We start from the raw sequence: 18,090 nt of genomic DNA on the forward strand, positions 1-18,090 counted from the left end.
TCATGTTGTGTTTGCTCCTGCCTGTCTCGTTATGATTATTTGTCTCAGCTGTGTTCCCCGTGTGCTCCCACGTCACTTGTTATCTTTCTCTGTATTGTGTCCACGTCTCCCTCATGCTGTGTGTGTTTCATTCTGTGATTCTCCGTGACTTTTGTTTATATTATCCCAGTGTAGTATTGTATGCTTTTTCCCTTGAGTCAGCAATAAAGCTGCTTTTTGAGTTTGCATTTTTGCCTCTGTGAAGTCTGCTTTTGGGTCCGATATCCTGCCTGCCACTCAGCGACTCATGACAACAAATTGTTTTTCTAACCACAGTTCTCTTTTGAATATCTTCTCCTTTTATTATAAATGAAGAGGTAAAAGATGTTACAAATTTAAAATGTGTACAGCTTTAAATAAACAGACTTTTGCTAGAAATTTAAAGGAAGTTAAAACTGTACTTTGATTTGGCAATAAGGGTCTTGATTCGTTCTAGCTTCTTCTGCTTCTCCTTCTGCTCCTCTGGGCTCAAGAGAGTGTTATTCTCCACATCCAGGTAGCGCTCAGGGATCAGAACCTTGTCAGGAGCCATCTTTTATAACAAGAAAGAAAGAATCTCTTTTATCTTTGTCTTTTATGATTTTGGACACAAAGGTAAGCTATTATGATTCTATTGTGAACATACCTGCCTTAAAATAGGCACAAAGTTAATAAATGATTCAACTTATTTCACCTCTTTGCCGATGTTGTAATGTTCTGGTTCAATCTGTAAACGTCTCAGACGAGCAATTTCTTCCTCTGGTGACTCTTGCCCCTGTCCTCGAACTGCCTTCTCTAAGTCTTTGATGTCAATCTCATGAGCTGTCAGCCGCCTACGAACCTGTGAATACAAACACAAACTAGATAGGACACACAGGCAGATACAATCAAATCATCAGCTAGCTAAAATGCGTATACCCTAGTCATACAACTTTGGCCTATCTCAATCACTGGTTTTATATTTGTAAATATTGGCAATGTTTTTCAGTGGATTATCTTACCCACCTGGAAGTACCAGAAATGCAAACAGGTGGACAATACGCATGGTACATGGACTGGTTTTTACTTTCCTACCATATCTGAGTGCTCAAAGCACTTTACAGAATTTGCCTCGTTCCCACAAGCACTTTTTCTATGCAAGTGCTTTCTATCTAGCATTCACACACATTCATACTCCAATGGACGCACTGGAGAGCAACTTGGGGTTAGTATCTTGGAAAATTTGGCATACAGACTGGAGCAGGCAGGAATCGACCAACCAACCTTCCAATTAGCAGATGACCTTCTCTACCTTCTGAGCTACAGCCACCCCAGCGTGATCAGTTTAAAGTGATCTCTATCATTCTGTCATTTTTACACATGAACTGACTGTGTTGGAGAATCACATTCACACAACAGGAGAAGGTCCATTTCAGATAAGTTGTAACTACTTGGTGTTTACATGGGTTATGTCTAGCTATTGTACCCAAGTGAATTTGCTAGACCACAACTTTCTCAGATGGGCTCACATGGAAATTACAAAGCTTTGTACTGGGGTAGGCAGGTATGACAGCAACAATTTGGGAAATGTGTGATATTGAGAAAAATTTCAAGCTGCAGTACATGTGTGAAAGTTCTTTCACACATGTACTGCAGCTATGACTATCATCTGAAAAATAAACACATGATTCATTTTTACTTTACCAGCTCACTGTGACAATACTACAATTAAATACATGACAAGGATCACCATTAGCTTGCTCATACCACTTTGTAATTGGCTGGAGACTGGCCTCCTGACAGGTTTAGGCTTCTCCTTTTGTCCCTCATAGAACTGCACTGGTTGCGACGAAGTCGCTCATTTTGTTCCTCCACACTCATCTTCATCTTAATTTCTGTGGGAAAAGCAGCACTTTTTGGGCGCTCCTATGACAGAGAACAGGCTTATTTTTAGAGATAATTTCTCTCATATAAAAATATAATAAAATGGATTATAAATAAATTAATGCTGTCAGTGATAATCTCGTTAAAATGACGTTAACGCCATAACCGCATTAACGCGGCAAATCTCTGTTATGGTGGAGATTTGTGGTTATGGCATTAACGTCATTTTAACGAGATTAACGCTGACAGCGCTAAAATGAATATCAACCTTGTAACAGTTGCAGTGGTGTGGTGTCTCTTTAAGACAATGTAAGGGTTAGTGATGTCATAAGTATGCACCACTGCCCACTTTGGAGTATGAGATCCACTTGCTTGCAAGTGAGTTTATGGACTCGGACCTCTTTAACTTTTTGCAACGGGTTGTAGGAACACTGTGCTTCATGTATGATAATTAGTAGCTGTTCAATGGGTCTTTGTAAGGTTGAGTGTGCATTAAAATACAAGCACTGTCGAATTCCCAGTGCCAGTGTGGTCATGAGTTTTTCTGACTGTCCTGCTAAGTGTTTCCACCGCTCCTCTCAACCACTGAGTACAACCCACATTACAACCTCTTATGTGCATTCATGTCTAATGTTGTGAATACAGTGGGGCAAAAAAGTATTTAGTCAGCCACCGATTGTGCAAGTTCCCCCACTTAAAATGATGACAGAGGTCAGTAATTTGCACCAGAGGTACACTTCAACTGTGAGAGACAGAATGTGAAAAAAATCCATGAATCCACATGGTAGGATTTGTAAAGAATTTATTCGTAAATCAGGGTGGAAAATAAGTATTTGGTCACCTCAAACAAGGAAAATCTCTGGCTCTCACAGACCTGTAACGTCTTCTGTAAGAAGCTTTTCTGTCCCCCACTCGTTACCTGTATGAATGGCACCTGTTTGAACTCATCATCTGTATAAAAGACACCTGTCCACAGCCTCAAACAGTCAGACTCCAAACTCCGCCATGGCCAAGACCAAAGAGCTTTCGAAGGACACCAGGAAAAGTATTGTAGACCTGCACCAGACTGGGAAGAGTGAATCTACAATAGGCAAGCAGCTTGGTGTGAAAAAATCAACTGTGGGAGCAATCATCAGAAAATGGAAGACATACAAGACCACTGATAATCTCCCTCGATCTGGGGCTCCACGCAAGATCTCATCCCGTGGGGTCAAAATGATCATGAGAACGGTGAGCAAAGATCCCAGAACCACACGGGGGGACCTGGTGAATGACCTGCAGAGAGCTGGGACCAAAGTAACAAAGGTCACCATCAGTAACACACTACAACGGCAGGGAATCAAATCCCGCAGTGCCAGACGTGTTCCGCTGCTGAAGCCAGTGCATGTCCAGGCCCGTCTGAAGTTTGCCAGAGAGCACATGGATGATACAGCAGAGGATTGGGAGAATGTCATGTGGTCAGATGAAACCAAAGTAGAACTTTTTGGTATAAACTCAACTCGTCGTGTTTGGAGGAAGAAGAATACTGAGTTGCATCCCAAGAACACCATACCTACTGTGAAGCATGGGGGTGGAAACATCATGCTATGGGGCTGTTTTTCTGACAAGGGGACAGGACGACTGATCCGTGTTAAGGACAGAATGAATGGGGCCATGTATCGTGAGATTTTGAGCCAAAACCTCCTTCCATCAGTGAGAACTTTGAAGATGAAACGAGGCTGGGTCTTCCAACATGACAATGATCCAAAACATACCGCCCGGGCAACAAAGGAGTGGCTCCGTAAGAAGCATTTGAAAGTCCTGGAGTGGCCTAGCCAGTCTCCAGACCTCAACCCCATAGAAAATCTGTGGCGGGAGTTGAAAGTCCGTGTTGCTCGGCGACAGCCCCAAAACATCACTGCTCTCGAGAAGATCTGCATGGAGGAATGGGCCAAAATACCAGCTACTGTGTGTGCAAACCTGGTAAAGACCTATAGTAAACGTTTGACCTCTGTTATTGCCAACAAAGGTTATGTTACAAAGTATTGAGTTGTATTTTTGTTATTGACCAAATACTTATTTTCCACCCTGATTTACCAATAAATTCTTTACAAATCCTACCATGTGGATTCATGGATTTTTTTTTTTCACATTCTGTCTCTCACAGTTGAAGTGTACCTCTGGTGCAAATTACTGACCTCTGTCATCATTTTAGGTGGGGGAACTTGCACAATCGGTGGCTGACTAAATACTTTTTTGCCCCACTGTATGACCCATTTCACATGTTTCTCAGTTCCACTGACCTGTTCATTGTTTATTATTGTTTGTTGTTTATTAAGGCTTATATTTTTTCTCTCCTAACCAGAGTGGGTTGACATACCCTGGAGACTCCATTAAGCACTCTGCTGTTACGGCGATGAACTTCAGGAAAGTTCCTCTGTGATTCATCAGTGGGGGATTTGGTTCTAGGAGGAACAATGCCAACTGTGCATGTGAAAAAATAAATACACTTATAAGTACAGGCCAAAAAAAACATGTCTGTATTCTCAAACATAACACTATGAGTCAGTCTTTAAAGTGTCACTTGATTAATTCATGCAATCAGACGTCAAAAGACAGAATACTGAATTTTTATCTTTAACTTGCTATTATAAGCACCTTAAAGAATGTATCTCTGGGTTCTGCATACCCAAGTTATTGTTGTTGTCATTGTTATTGCCATTTTTAAATCTTGATATTAAACTGTTGTACCTTTATTCATGGTGGACTGCCTGTCCTGGGCCTGCTCCTGAACATCACTGATATTGTTCGATTCTCCAAACTTGGGCTGCAATGCAGAGATATTTTTATTTTGTCAGCACTGAACCTGAAGGTAGTGAACGATTCTAATACTGTTCAAAAAACTCAAGAATGCATTAGATAATGCCTTGTAATGGAAGAAACAGCTGGTACACCTGAAGAATCCCCAATGATGCAATCACACTATGGTTGAAAAAGTCTTCTTATTTTAAAGGAATTGCAGTAACCCATTCTTTAACAGTACTATACCTTTACTGTGCAGCTGACCAGCTGCCAACTGAAGTGACAGTGCTGATCAAAATGTCCTCTTCAAGTACAAATGACTTCTACAAATGTGATGCACCAAGGTTGGTTCACATTTTATTTCTTTCTCTAATGAAAGAGAGTATACCAGCAGAAATACCCAATTACCTTTCTGAAGTCAGAATCTTCACCACCAAGGTAATCAACATCGATGCCGAAGCTGTGTGGCCAGGTCGTGCTGTCAAAAGGCAGGGGAGGGATGGAGGGAGGAAAGGTATAGGAGGGATCCAATGGGTAATAGGATTTGGGAAGGGGAGGCCTAGGGGGAACACTTTCCTTGATCACCATAAGGGCAGTAGGGAGTGAAGAAGGAAGTTAACATAGGATAGGAGGAAGAGAGAGTGCTGCATATCAGGATAAGTGACGATAAGCCAGGCAAATTGCAAAGCAGAAATGTATTGATTGAGTTTCAGTCTAGTTAGTTAAAGAGTTGGATGAAAATCCCCAGCTGGTTGCTGAAACACTGATCACACCTTATAATAGCTAAACTCTAAGAAGCATTAAGACAGACTTAATTCAACATATGAAAATAATTATTTACGCATATTAATGTGGAATCAAGTAATATGAAAGTTCAAGGCATCGTCTTTTCACAAACTAATGTTAATCTAAAGTATTGATCTAAAGATGGTCTTAAGTGTTGACCATAAACCTAACACTGGCCAGCCAAGTAAGAGCCGTATACCTGTCAAATTTAAACTAAAACATTATACGGGAGGGCTGCACAGCAATTGTGAGGTTTGAAACAGGCTTGATTGTTTACAAGAATATTAAGGGTATAGAGTGCAAAACTAAATCTTAACCCTTAAACCATACCTCAAGTAGAACAGTGTGGCAAAAAGCACTGATCATGCACTCTTCCCTTCTTATCTTAACATCTAATATCTTAGACTTGTCACCTCTTTGTATTTCTATTTGTATTCTATCCCTTTATTCTATCCCCCACCTCCTCCTTTTTGGTTGGTTTTATTTTTGTTTATTTCTCTTGCCTGTCTTGCTGTATACATCATCATACCACACCACATACAATGTAATAGCTGAAATAAAACAAATTAAAATGAATAAATAAATAGATTAAAGATTCACATGAAGAGGATGGACCCATAGACACTCTAGCTGTTCGTGCAATAGCAAAATGTGTTTGGCACCATAATGCATTCAGATCACAATTCGGATAGGACAGGATTTTTTGAAATACTTTATCTCTTTTTCTTATTTACCTCTTAAGTTGTTCAGAACTTTAGTTGTTCAGTTGAAGTTGATGTTGATACTAAAATAATTAGGAAACAATTTGAAATTAATCTAAAATAATTTGGCTTTGACTTTGTTCTTTATTTTATTGACAGGGAAACTGAAATTCAAGCCTGAATATTTGTCATTGTCCTTGACCCAGTGTTTTGCGCGCACACACACACACACACACACACACACACACACACACACACACACACACACACAAAACAAGGTGCACGTCAGGTGTTGAGAAACCAGGACACCTTGATGAGAAGTGGGCTACTGGAACAAGATGGCATAAGTGGGAAAGAGAAGAAAATAGGGCGCTGTTGATATCGAAACAGCTAGGAGCTCAGTATTTCAACATTCAGAAGAAGGAACTGCTCTCACAGCTAGAGATTGACAAGGTACAAAACAAATGTTATGGCAAGGGGGAGCCTGGACAACATGTCAGGGGGATCAAGTATCAGAGCTGCAGAGAGGTGCAATGAAGAAGGTGCCTAAGACGTACAGCAAGCTGTCCATACTGGAGGCCTTGGAAACTGCCAAGCAAAGATTCACAGCCTTGGCCAGCCACTTGACAAGGTACACCAGAGAAATAGAAAGCAGGAGAATGAACCAGCTGTTCTCTGCAGAACCATCCAAAGTGTTCTCTCAGTGGCAGGGGAACAGTATGAGAACAATATGAGAACACTTATGCCATCTTGTTCCTTCTCTTGCTCTCAACGAAGGCGGTCGCACTTTTCTCCTCTCCTCCTCACCCTTATCTTCCCTGCTTAGCCTCTATGTCCTTGTCTTGTCTTGTGTGCATTTACTTTCCCTGGAACAGTCTCTCACTGTCGTTCTCTAAAACCTAAAAGAGAATTATGGATTTGATCAACTGGTCTCTGACTGCTATTGACACCCTTTTCTCAACGAGAAGTCGGGGCTCGGGAGAGCCTGAGTGCCCTGGAGGGACTTTCCCTGCCGGTTACACGATGGACGGGTGGCAGAACTGGAGGACCGTGTGCCTGGCGGGACTGTCGATCGAGGACGCTGAAGATATCTACCTATTCGGAACCATGATAACAGGGTTCATGCTGATCGGCGTTGGCTTAGCCCTGGTTTATCAGAGAAATAAGAGAGCGGAACCGGCTGTTCAAACCCCCCCCCCAAGGCTGCCCGCTGGATTCGAAGCGACGGGACGAGGCGCGACCTCTCACAACGAACGTAATATGGTCAACACCTTGGAGACGCTTACAGCTGCTGTGAAGGCTCAAAACGACACCATTGAGCGTATGAGGGGAAACATCAGACAAAGGCCTGCTCAAAATGACACCCTTGAGCGACAGTTGGAAAACATCGCGGAACGGATCACTGCAGTTGTGAGGTCTCAGAATCAAAAGACTGACAACACCATGGAACTGAAGTTTGATACCATCATGGGGAGGCTCGCGGCTCTCCAACGGGAGATCAAGGGACCAGTGTCGGAGGGCTAAATTCGAGCTGCTCACAAAGGAGAAATCAACAATATTCAACATTTGGACACCACGGCGCCAGCTGCTAGGCCCAAAGCTGGAGCCCACCAAAACAACTCCCTGATAACGACTGTGTGATGACTATTCTTCCCGTCCCACGAAGGCCACCTGGGTTGGCTGGCAGACTGTTTACTTAGCCTGATAGAGCGAAGGACACTGTCTCCGCTGAACTCTGGACACGCATACACATACACTTACACTGATAAGCACGCACTCATCCCCCTCCCTTTCCAAACACCTTCGATGCTTGTTTCCTGCGGGGGAAGACAGCGGGTCTGCGCACCGCGCTGAAATGATAGCATGGTGTAGGACGACTGCTGTGTTCCTTCGATTACCCCCCACCCCCCTTTCCATCCCCTGTGGCTTGTCATGTGCTCTAATGTTGTGCTGTGGACATTAATGTGCTCTCTGTGCAGAGGAGTTTTTTTTGTTTCCTGTTCTCATGCTGTCCTCCCATAGGTTGCCCAGCGTGTGAAGAGGTCTCTTTTTTTCCTCTTGTACTTTTCCCATTGTTGTGTAATTTTTTTCAATGTTATTCTCTGCAACGCTGCCGGTCTCCGACTGTATTCCCATGTGATGTCTTTGTTGTGTGTGTAAGTCGGGGGGGGTCCTATTCCTCTGTGGGGCAACCTGCATATGGCCAATAAAGCATTCATTCATTCATTCATTCATTCATTCAGCACCAACAAAGCTGGAGACTGGAAAATACTGAAAGAACATATGAGAAGGATGCAACTCATAACAGCAATGCTCAGTGGCTAGTGGATCTAGAAGCAGACCACAGGAACCTCCATGAACAGGGTCCAGTAACCATCACAGTGGCAGACATCCAAGAAAGGGTCACCAGTATGAAGAGTTGGACAGCACCAGGGCCCGACATGGTTCACGCCTACTGGCTGAAGAAGCTGACTGCACTCACAAGCGTCTGGCAGCACAAATGAACCAGCTGCTTGTCGATGAGAGACACCCAGAATGGCTAACTGAAGGCCAGGCAATCCTGATCCCCAGAAGGGACCGGCACCTGTCAGTCATCATAGTGGCTAAGATGAACAGGCATACGGCTCAATACATGAGCGGGGCACAGAAAGGGATTGGCAAGAATACCAGAGGCGCAAAACACCAGCTACTGGGAGACAGAACAGTCAGCCGAGACTGCAAGATGAGGCTGACTAATGTGTGCACTACCTGGATTGATTACAAGACGGCCTATGACTTAATGCCCCACAACTGTATCCTGGAATGCCTAGACCTATACAAGATCAACAGGACCCTAAGATCCTTCATCAGGAACTCAATGGGGATGTGGCGTACAACACTAGAGGTCAACTTTAAGTCCATAGCACAAGTCAGCATCAAGTGCAGGATCTACCAAGGAGATGCTCTGTCCTCACTGCTGTTCTGCATAGGCCTGAACCCCCTCAGTGAAATCATTGACAAGACTGGCTACGGATACTGACTACGGAGTTGAGCAGTTGTTAGCCACCTCCTCTACATGGATGACATCAAGCTGTATGCCGATTCACTGATCCACACCACCAGGATATACAGCAATGACATCGGAATGTTGTTCAGATTGGAGAACCTGGTACCTGGGAATCCCACAGGCAAATGGGAACAACGAGGAGCCCGTTAGGAAAGATGCAAACACCAAGTACCTGCAGAAGGTCAGGCAAGTCTTGAAGAATCAGCTGAATGGTAAGAACAAGATCCTGACATCAAGACCAGGATGCTCCTGACCATGCTTGGAGGGTTTCACTCCAAGTCCAGCACCCTGAGGCTGTATGCTAAGTGGAAGGAAGGAGGCCATGGACTGGTGAGTGTCAGTACCACAGTCCACGATGAGACAACAAAAATCCTTGAGTACATCAAAAAGACAGCCACAACTGACTGTGTGCTCAGTGAATATCTTAAGCAGCAGAAACCCAAGAAAGAGGAGGAACCATCATGGAAGGACAGGCCCCTGCACAGTATGTACCACCGACAGCTAGAGGAAGTGGCTGACATCCTACCAGTGGCTGGACAAAGCTGGACATTTAGACTGGTTGGGCAAACTCACGTGCATCCTTGAATATCCTTGAGTGGATAAAGAGTTCTAAGACAAGGAACGAAACTGCTTTGTTCCTCCTGAATCTAAGGTTCAACAAACAGATGGACTCCCCTCTCCAGTCCTGGCATAGACTTTCCCACTGTGATCCCCCTATAATTGGAGCATAATCTCTTGTCCTCTTTCTTAAATATGGGAACAACTACCCCAATCTCCCATTTTAAAGGCACCACTCCAGACCTCCACAGAACATTGCAAAAAACCATGGCAGCCAGGACAGGTATAGCATGGCAATACGATGCTATGAACAGCTAATAAATAAATGATTTGTTCTTAAATTTAGAAATAGTGAAGCCATTATTTAGAAATTATGAAAACACCTTTCATCAAACAGGTTGTATATTAAGTTATTAATTAAGAATAAAAATGTCATACCTGTGTTTTTTTAAATGCACACTGATGTAATGAACTATTTACTTAAACACTTACTGAATGAGCCCGATGTTAGGAAACACCCCAGTAATCATGGGAAAACTAACAATGATCCAGATGTAAGTATGTTACGACATGTTTTCTGAGGACAAGCTTGGCTTCATTTCTGCAACCTTCGAAGGTTAACTAATTAATCTCTTGAGTATCAGAATGGATATGGATTGCATCTGAGTGCTGATTGGTATATTCAGAATATTGGCATTGTACACCAAGAAAACTGGTCTGTTCTCTGGCCTTTCCTGGGTTTATAGCTTAGTTAGTCCCTTTTTGATCTATTTCCTCCTCTACAGGGTTTAATGTCCTTAAGGACTCCCTGAGGTTCTAGAAAGCTAGAGTAATCTATGAAAAAGTATGCTCACAGTTTTCACAACCATAATAATTTATATGTTCTGTATACGACACTGGGTCAGCTTCCCTATAACTTTGGGGTCCATGGTTTGGCATTTTGTCAGGTTTGAAATTAGGCACAAGGCATGGCTTGGGACATTTAGAATTTCCTCTTCTATGCAATTTAGGATTAAGTGCTTACCTCCAGACCCAACTCCTTGGTTGGAGAAGCCTGGCAAACAGGCACTGGGGAGTAGGGGCTCAGTGGACTGGTAAGGCTTACTGAGCTCAGTGGGCTTGCTGGACTATTGGTGGTAAAGGACCCTGATGCACCACTGTCAACTGAAAAGAGAAAAAAACTTAAAGTGTCAGGAAAAGAGCCATTAGATAGAAGGTAGAAACACAGGCCATTATGTTCAAGATTAGTTTAGTTTCTTTTACCTCTACCCTTGGCTGTTTTTATGCCTCTGGATAAGCTGTTCTTTTGTAGACCTTCTAATACATCCTGGACTCTCCAAAACTCTTTTTGGATGTGCCGCCGAACTAATTCACTCTAAAAAGAAATTACAAGGAAAAATAGCAGAAATTAGACCCTAATACTAATAACAGTGAGGTCCATTTATTAATTTCAGTTATGTGGAAAAAAATAACTACATGTCATCGAAATTGCTGGCATTTTTTTTGTTTCATTTTAACAAAAAAAGAGGAAAAAACAAACAAAATCTGTTGTTATGGAATCATTAAAGGATTAGATATATGTAAAATATATGATAGCAGACCTCCACTAAGATAGCAGAGAATATCATTCTGAGTACTTACTTTGCATGCACTAGTATTTGTAATATACACATTTTGTTTTCTTTGTTTTTTCTAAATGTTGTTTAAAAAGTTTGTAGTGCAGTAAAAATTAGATAACATGACATATTTTTACTTTGATTACACAAAGATTACGTAGAAGTAATGGATAATAGGTTTTTGTACTTTTCTCGATATATATCTTGTGTTTTTTGTTTAGCGTTGCCCTGTTTAGTTTTGATAATTTTTCTCAGTCTCCCCATGACTGTTTGTTTTTTTTGTTCAGCCAGAAATAAACGGCTCTCTTTTTGTTTGCTCCATTTCTGTCTCCATTTATCTGCCTTTGGGTCCACACACTCCACTCCATGCCGTCAGCTACAGCAGACATGAAACATCCCAATGGCATTCAACTCTGGATAATATGGCTCTTCGGAAAGAAGACTCAAATCAGGCTCGACTCCCTAAAATAACTCTCAAAGGCGCATTTTATGAGCTGGAGAGGAATGGCATCTCACTAGTTTAGAAGATGATCGTTTAGGCTGGAAAGAGTTTGCTCCTCCATAAAGCTCACTAAGTCACTGACTTAAGAAAATAAGAGGTTTATTTTCAGAGTCATAGCTCTGTTAAGCCAAGCATTCCTTTAACCTTAACCAGTAACAACTTTATGAATTTCATTACACAAAGATTTTTAACCGTTAGAGAATTATTTATTCATAACATCTGACTGCTCAAAGAAATACTACCATAAATTAATGCTTTAATCATATAAAGGCGCTCAATCAGTCCCTATTACTGGGCTGCATACCACAGGCCTTTAAGGTGGCAGTGATTAAACCATTACTTAAAAAGCCATCACTTTACTCAACTGTCTTAGCTAATTAAAGGACATTCTCCAACTATCCTTTTATCTGAAAAATTCTTGAAATAGCAGTCATAAAACAGCTAACTGATCATCTGCAGAGGAACTATTTATTTGAAGAGCTTCAAAAAGGCAGAAACATGATTACTAAAGATCACAATGATCTTCTTATGGCCTCTGACAGTGGACTTACCATGTGCATGTTTTACTTCACCTCAGTGCAGCTTTAGATACTGTTGATCATTGCGTTTTATTACAGAGCATGTCACAGGTATTAAAAGGTACTGTGCTGCAATGGTTTAAATCATATCTATCTGATATACTCAAATTTGTTCATATTAATGTGGAGTCCTCTTCATACAATGAGGTTAATTACAGAGTTCACAGGCTTATGTGCAAGGATATGTTCTATTTAAATTATACATGCTTCCCATCTTATCTTAAAGACCTCATAGTCTACCACTTTGTTCTTAGACTGCTGGCTTACTTGTCATGGTACTCCAGTCCTTCTGTGTGTCCACTTTGCCCTAATCTCCTCCTGTGCACATATTTTCTGCCTCTCCCTCTGTTTTAATCAGGTTTGTACAGTTGTTGTTGGGTTGGGACCTTAGTTACACTACAGTGCAACATGTCACAATTAAAAGCTAATCTTTAGCTCTTAGCAGTCGCTTATTGACAAAGTAGTTCACTTTTTGCTGGAATCTCCTGCTCTAATTACATCCCACCATCTATTTTCTGACCATGACAATTATACCTTCTTCCATCTCATCCTCACTCTGTTGTTGGGACTGCTAATCCAGAATTCAAAATTGTGCTCCTCACATACAAGGTCTTAAATAATCAGGCCCCATCTTATCTTAATGATCTTGTAGGACCATATCACCCTATTAGAGCACTTCGCTCTCGCTCTGCAGGCCTACTTGTTGTTCCTAGAGTATTTAAAAGTAGAATGGGAGGCAGAGCCTTCAGTTTTCAGGCCCCTCTTCTGTGGAACCAGCTTCCAGTTTGAATTCAGGAGACAGACACTATCTCTACTTTTAAGATTAGGCTTCAAACTTTCCTTTTTGCTAAAGCATATAGTTAGGGCTGGACCAGGTGACCCTGAATCCTCCCTTAGTTATGCTGCAATCAGTGTAGGCTGCCGGGGGATTCCCATGATGCATTGGGTGTTTGTTCTTCATTCACTATGTGTTAATAGACCTCTCTGCACTGAATCATACTCGTTATTTATTTCTGTCTTTCTTCCACAGCATGTCTTTATCCTGTTTTCCTTCTCTCACCCCAACTGGTCGCAGCAGATGGCCCCGCCCCTCCCTGAGCCTGGTTCTGCCGTAGGTGTCTTCCTGTTAAAAGGGAGTTTTTCCTTCCCACTGTCGCCAAAGTCCTTGCTCATAGGGGGTCATATGATTGTTTTTGTTTTTTTTCTCTGTATGTATTATCGTAGGGTCTACCTTACAATATAAAGTGCCGTGAGGCCACTGTTGTTGTGATTTGTTGCTGTATAAATAAAATTGAATTAAATTGAAAATTCAATTATCCATTCTCTGGCACTTCTTGTGATTGCGAGGGCTGGTTACTAGTTGTTGCTGGTACTGTTGACAGTGCAGCAGCAGCCCTGACACCTGACTGTCAGTGAATATGAGAGTTTGCTGCATCTATTTCTATTTTCTTCTTCTCTCTCAGCTTTTCAGCTCCACCTTTTTGTGTTTGTTTATCTTTATCAACCACTTCTCCCCCACTAAACTCTGTTCCACAAGGTGCACCCAGGGAAGGTAAAGGAGGGGCCGGTAACATAAAGAGATTAGATTAGGAAATCAGTGTCAGAAATTACAATGAACAAATGGGCTGCAAGTGCTTGTAGGACTGGTGAGCAGTGGACTCTGTTTTAAAGTGAGATTTAGGTTTAGGTGTTGATATTACTGGATTTTTATCAATTGAGAGAGTCAATAAAACATTGTTTAGTTAATAATTAGAAACTGGCAGAAAAAGCAGGCTCACTTTGCTTAATTTAAACGTTCCAAATTAATCACAAAATGTGCATATCCTGTATATCTGGCTTTTTTCAATTTAATCTCATTTTTTCCACACAGTGACAAACTTGTTAAATTAGCCTCTGGAATTTAATTACTCATATTTAATTCACACAAGCTTAATATTTAAAATTGTTTTCCAGTGTCACTTTGACACAAATCAACAGAATGTAGCCAGCCAACCTCCTTTGACCTAAGGTTGCAAAAACCCTATAATAGCCAGTTGCTGTAAAAATATTTAATCAGATTTTTAGATTAACTTATATCACATCAAAACCTTTGCTGTCTTGTTTTCATTTTTGTTTTGTTGTCATCATTAAAAATCATTCAAAACAGACAAATAAAGAAAAAATGACAGTTACTACAAATCAAAAAAAGTAGATGGTGGTGGCTGGCTGAATAATTATGACTAGATAATCTCTTACTGTAAAATAACCTAAAAATAATGATTAATTAAAAAAAGGGGGGGGGGGGGGATTACAGATATGATGATATTGTTCAATTAAATTTCAATTAAATTTTATTTATATAGCGCCAAATCACAACAAAAGTCGCTTCGAGGCGCTTTATATTAATAATAATATTAATAATATATGTATTATATTACATTGTGACCTTTTACCTGTCCTCCAGCATTAAGCTGCTCCCACAGGTCTCCATGGATGGCATTGGCCTCATCCTCTAATGCTTCAAACTCCATGCAAGCAGTTGTTAAAGCCTGAGAGACATACAAAAAAATAAAAATAGTATTATTTATACTGTCAGCAATATTCAGGCTGTTTGATTTAGACATATAACAAATAGAACATTTAATGAGCAGATGTACATTGCACAATCACGTGGAGCTGTGCATTTTTTGAAATACAGACAAGTTACTGAACTCACACTGGAGGCCTGGGAGAGCTCCCCTCTGATGTTAATCAGCTGGTTCTGCTGGGTTTCCTTTTTGAACTGCAGCTTTTCCATGATTAAAGGCTGGTTATGGTATATCTCCATTTCCTGATGAGTAGCCAACAGTGCTTCCTCTAGGCTGTCCTGGTAACAGCAAGTGTTTTGTTGAAAATTAGTTTTTCTGCTTATTTAGTAAATAGACAGTGCACTGCAACATCCCTGTTGATCTATTTAAGAGAACATACACATTTCATCTAAATATTCGGATGTAAGGTTATAATGGTTTCACATAAATAAATGAGTGAAATTATTAGCTACGATACATGCTAACTGACCAGAAGAAACACTACATTGTGCACTAATTTAACGCAAGAGTCAGAAGATGTTGATTCAACTCTGTGGTCATTAATTGTGCTGTAGTTAGTGGGGTTGTTGTATTGGAACAATTCAGCCTCACCGCAGGGAGTAAAACTACTTGGTTAGGGTTAGAAAAAAATCATGCTTTGGGTTAAAACACAACAGATAACACTTTTTTCAAAGCTTGCCAGAGCGATGCATCCCCTCAGAATCCACATAGGCACGAGACATTCCTCCAGTTGAAATACATTTGTTTCAAAGTCGTGCTGACTGTAATGAAAAAAGAGGCCAGGGTGGTGAAAAACAAAACAACTTTCAGTGTAAAGAGGTCCCGTACAACAACACCACAAAATACAGCTTGAAGTCACCACAAATTAAGTGTTGACTAAAGGTAAGGTTGTATTAATAGCTAGGTTGTTGTAATGTACTGAGTTAAACTGCTTTCCTCTGATATATAAAGTATATTATCTTCAAATATGGTTAGGACAAATAAGGCTTCATGGGTTTCCTTTACCATGACAGTAGCACATTGCTGTGTTCAGTAGTTATTAAAAAACTCCAGTGATTTCATAGTTTTATACTAATACCCTAAATTTGGCCATCTTCACAGGACAAAGCGTTTCTTAAGAATTTCACAATAAAATGTCACATTTCCGAGGAAAATTGTGTACCTTATTCATTCTCAGTCTGTGGACAACTGCCTCATGGTCTTTCAAAATCTGGTTCTGCTCACATAATCGCCCCAAGAGCTTCTGTGTAACAAGGAGTGGAAATTTTGTGAATTTGAGAGACACCAGGAAGGAAATATAAAACAAAGACAGGACAGCAGTGTGTATATGTCAGTAAACAATATACAGCATAGTATATATGTGCACAAAAACATCACATTTGTATGCAATATGTGACTCTTAATCTGCTACCCCTTCTAGTTTCAACCACTAAACTGAGTAGCAACTGATTTCAGACATTTAATAAATAGTTTAATAAATATTCGCCCTCATGCAAAAACTAGGAAAACTATATTGTAAATATATTATTGTGGACTTCTTGATGCATTCTCAATCATCCAGGAAAGTAAATCTCCAAAAGTTGATTCTGTTCATCTGGACGTAGCGTTTTTGAAAACGCTACGTCCAGATGAACAGAATCAACTTTTGGAGATTATTGTGGACTGTAAGGTTGAGATTAGGTTCCTAGTCTACAGGACATACAAACATGGGGAAATGAGTGCTCACATACTTCTCACCATGCACTGTATAAAAAAATAAAAAGCACATCATTTGGGTGTGAATGCGAAACTCTTACACTGGTTTCGATCTCATTGAGTTTCAGTGTAGGATGCAGTTCTCTGTAGTTTATATCCTGGAAAGGAGGCACCTGTAAAAAATGATTTGCCTGTCATTATCAATCAGAGACTGTATACTGTTCCACTGAGACAAAAACAAAATTAAAATATATATTCTGGTCTTTATTAAAGTAATGTAAAGCCCAATTATATCTTTACATTGAAATAAAATCTCAATGATTCTATTTATTCACAAAATCATTGAGATCAATGGTTATGTTCTTTCTGAGATCAACAGTTTCTGTACTGTTAAACTTGACTAAATTGAGCTATGTAACGGTTTTCAATCTAGTCAACATGACTGTATTAAAATTACATACCAACAAAAACAAACAAAACCAACAAGTACATAAAATAAAACAAAATCATAAATTTCCACTTTTTTCTAAAAATTTCTATTCACCTCTTTAAAAGGGTGATAAATAATTATAAAGCAAACAGTAATGTCAAGGTTGAGCTTAAACATAAGCAATTCAGAAGTGTGAGAGAAAAAAGTAAAACAACATGTGACCACATTAACGAAACCAATATTTCAGATTATGGGATCCCCGATAATCACAGCAGAAGGGGTAAAAAGACGAGCATGACACGGATTGCTTTTGGATTGACTAAATCCTGTTTGTGTTGTGGGGTGGTGACATTAAGATTGTAAGTAACAAATCTGTATCGCAACCAATGTTCTGGCCACACATGAGAGTGTTTGATATATTTTGGGACTGTGACTATAAATAATTAGCAGTTTTCACAACTGTGGCTCAAATATCCTGCCAAGTGCAGCATTCAGTTATGTTGAATTCACTCTAGAGATCCTCTTGTCACTATGCTTGCACATTTTAATTTTAATGCCATAAATGCCAGTGAATCAGACCTGAATTCAGCTGATTCTCCATGTATATCTTCAATGAAATCTCAGCTGCAGGGGAGGGGTTGAGTGTACAATAAAATAAGCAGTCACCATTACTCCTTAGTGCTAGTGGTGCTGAAACCCAGTAGTGTGATGACAAATCAATGACCTCCACAACAGTTGGAGGTAGTGATGGGATTTCCAGCTCTTTTTAGAGAACCGGCTCTTTCGGCTCCCAAGCGGCTCTTCAGGTTGTTTTGTTGCTTTAATTTATTATTAACAACAATATAAAATTATGCAGAAAAGGAATTAGTAATGTAAAAAAAATGTGGTTTTATTTGTATATGCTTATATATAAATATATACGGTGGCCCCTTGAGACAAAGCACGTACA

The 18,090-nt window shown here is 40.5% G+C and overlaps 1 protein-coding gene across 6 annotated transcripts in view; it reads right to left on the minus strand.

Annotated features, from left to right (window-relative positions):
* plekha6 (pleckstrin homology domain containing, family A member 6) overlaps nucleotides 1–18,090 on the minus strand; it is a 61,434-nt gene that overhangs the window by 11,735 nt on the left and 31,609 nt on the right. For 5 of the 6 annotated variants that reach the window (XM_040003326.1, XM_040003328.1, XM_040003327.1 and 2 more), the window contains 12 exons: nucleotides 16,813–16,884; nucleotides 16,179–16,259; nucleotides 15,145–15,294; nucleotides 14,882–14,977; nucleotides 11,017–11,128; nucleotides 10,778–10,917; nucleotides 5,071–5,238; nucleotides 4,612–4,687; nucleotides 4,241–4,344; nucleotides 1,765–1,923; nucleotides 713–859; nucleotides 441–571 (listed from right to left, as the gene is read on the minus strand). In XM_040003326.1, coding sequence (XP_039859260.1) covers nucleotides 441–571; nucleotides 713–859; nucleotides 1,765–1,923; nucleotides 4,241–4,344; nucleotides 4,612–4,687; nucleotides 5,071–5,238; nucleotides 10,778–10,917; nucleotides 11,017–11,128; nucleotides 14,882–14,977; nucleotides 15,145–15,294; nucleotides 16,179–16,259; nucleotides 16,813–16,884 — 1,436 coding nt within the window. The remainder of the gene's footprint in view (nucleotides 1–440; nucleotides 572–712; nucleotides 860–1,764; nucleotides 1,924–4,240; nucleotides 4,345–4,611; nucleotides 4,688–5,070; nucleotides 5,239–10,777; nucleotides 10,918–11,016; nucleotides 11,129–14,881; nucleotides 14,978–15,144; nucleotides 15,295–16,178; nucleotides 16,260–16,812; nucleotides 16,885–18,090) is intronic. The other variant, XM_040003329.1, reaches the window with a different exon arrangement.

The sequence above is a fragment of the Simochromis diagramma genome, unplaced genomic scaffold (genome assembly GCF_900408965.1).
Source record: "Simochromis diagramma unplaced genomic scaffold, fSimDia1.1 OVJJ01000646.1, whole genome shotgun sequence".
Taxonomy (NCBI): Eukaryota; Metazoa; Chordata; class Actinopteri; order Cichliformes; family Cichlidae; genus Simochromis; species Simochromis diagramma.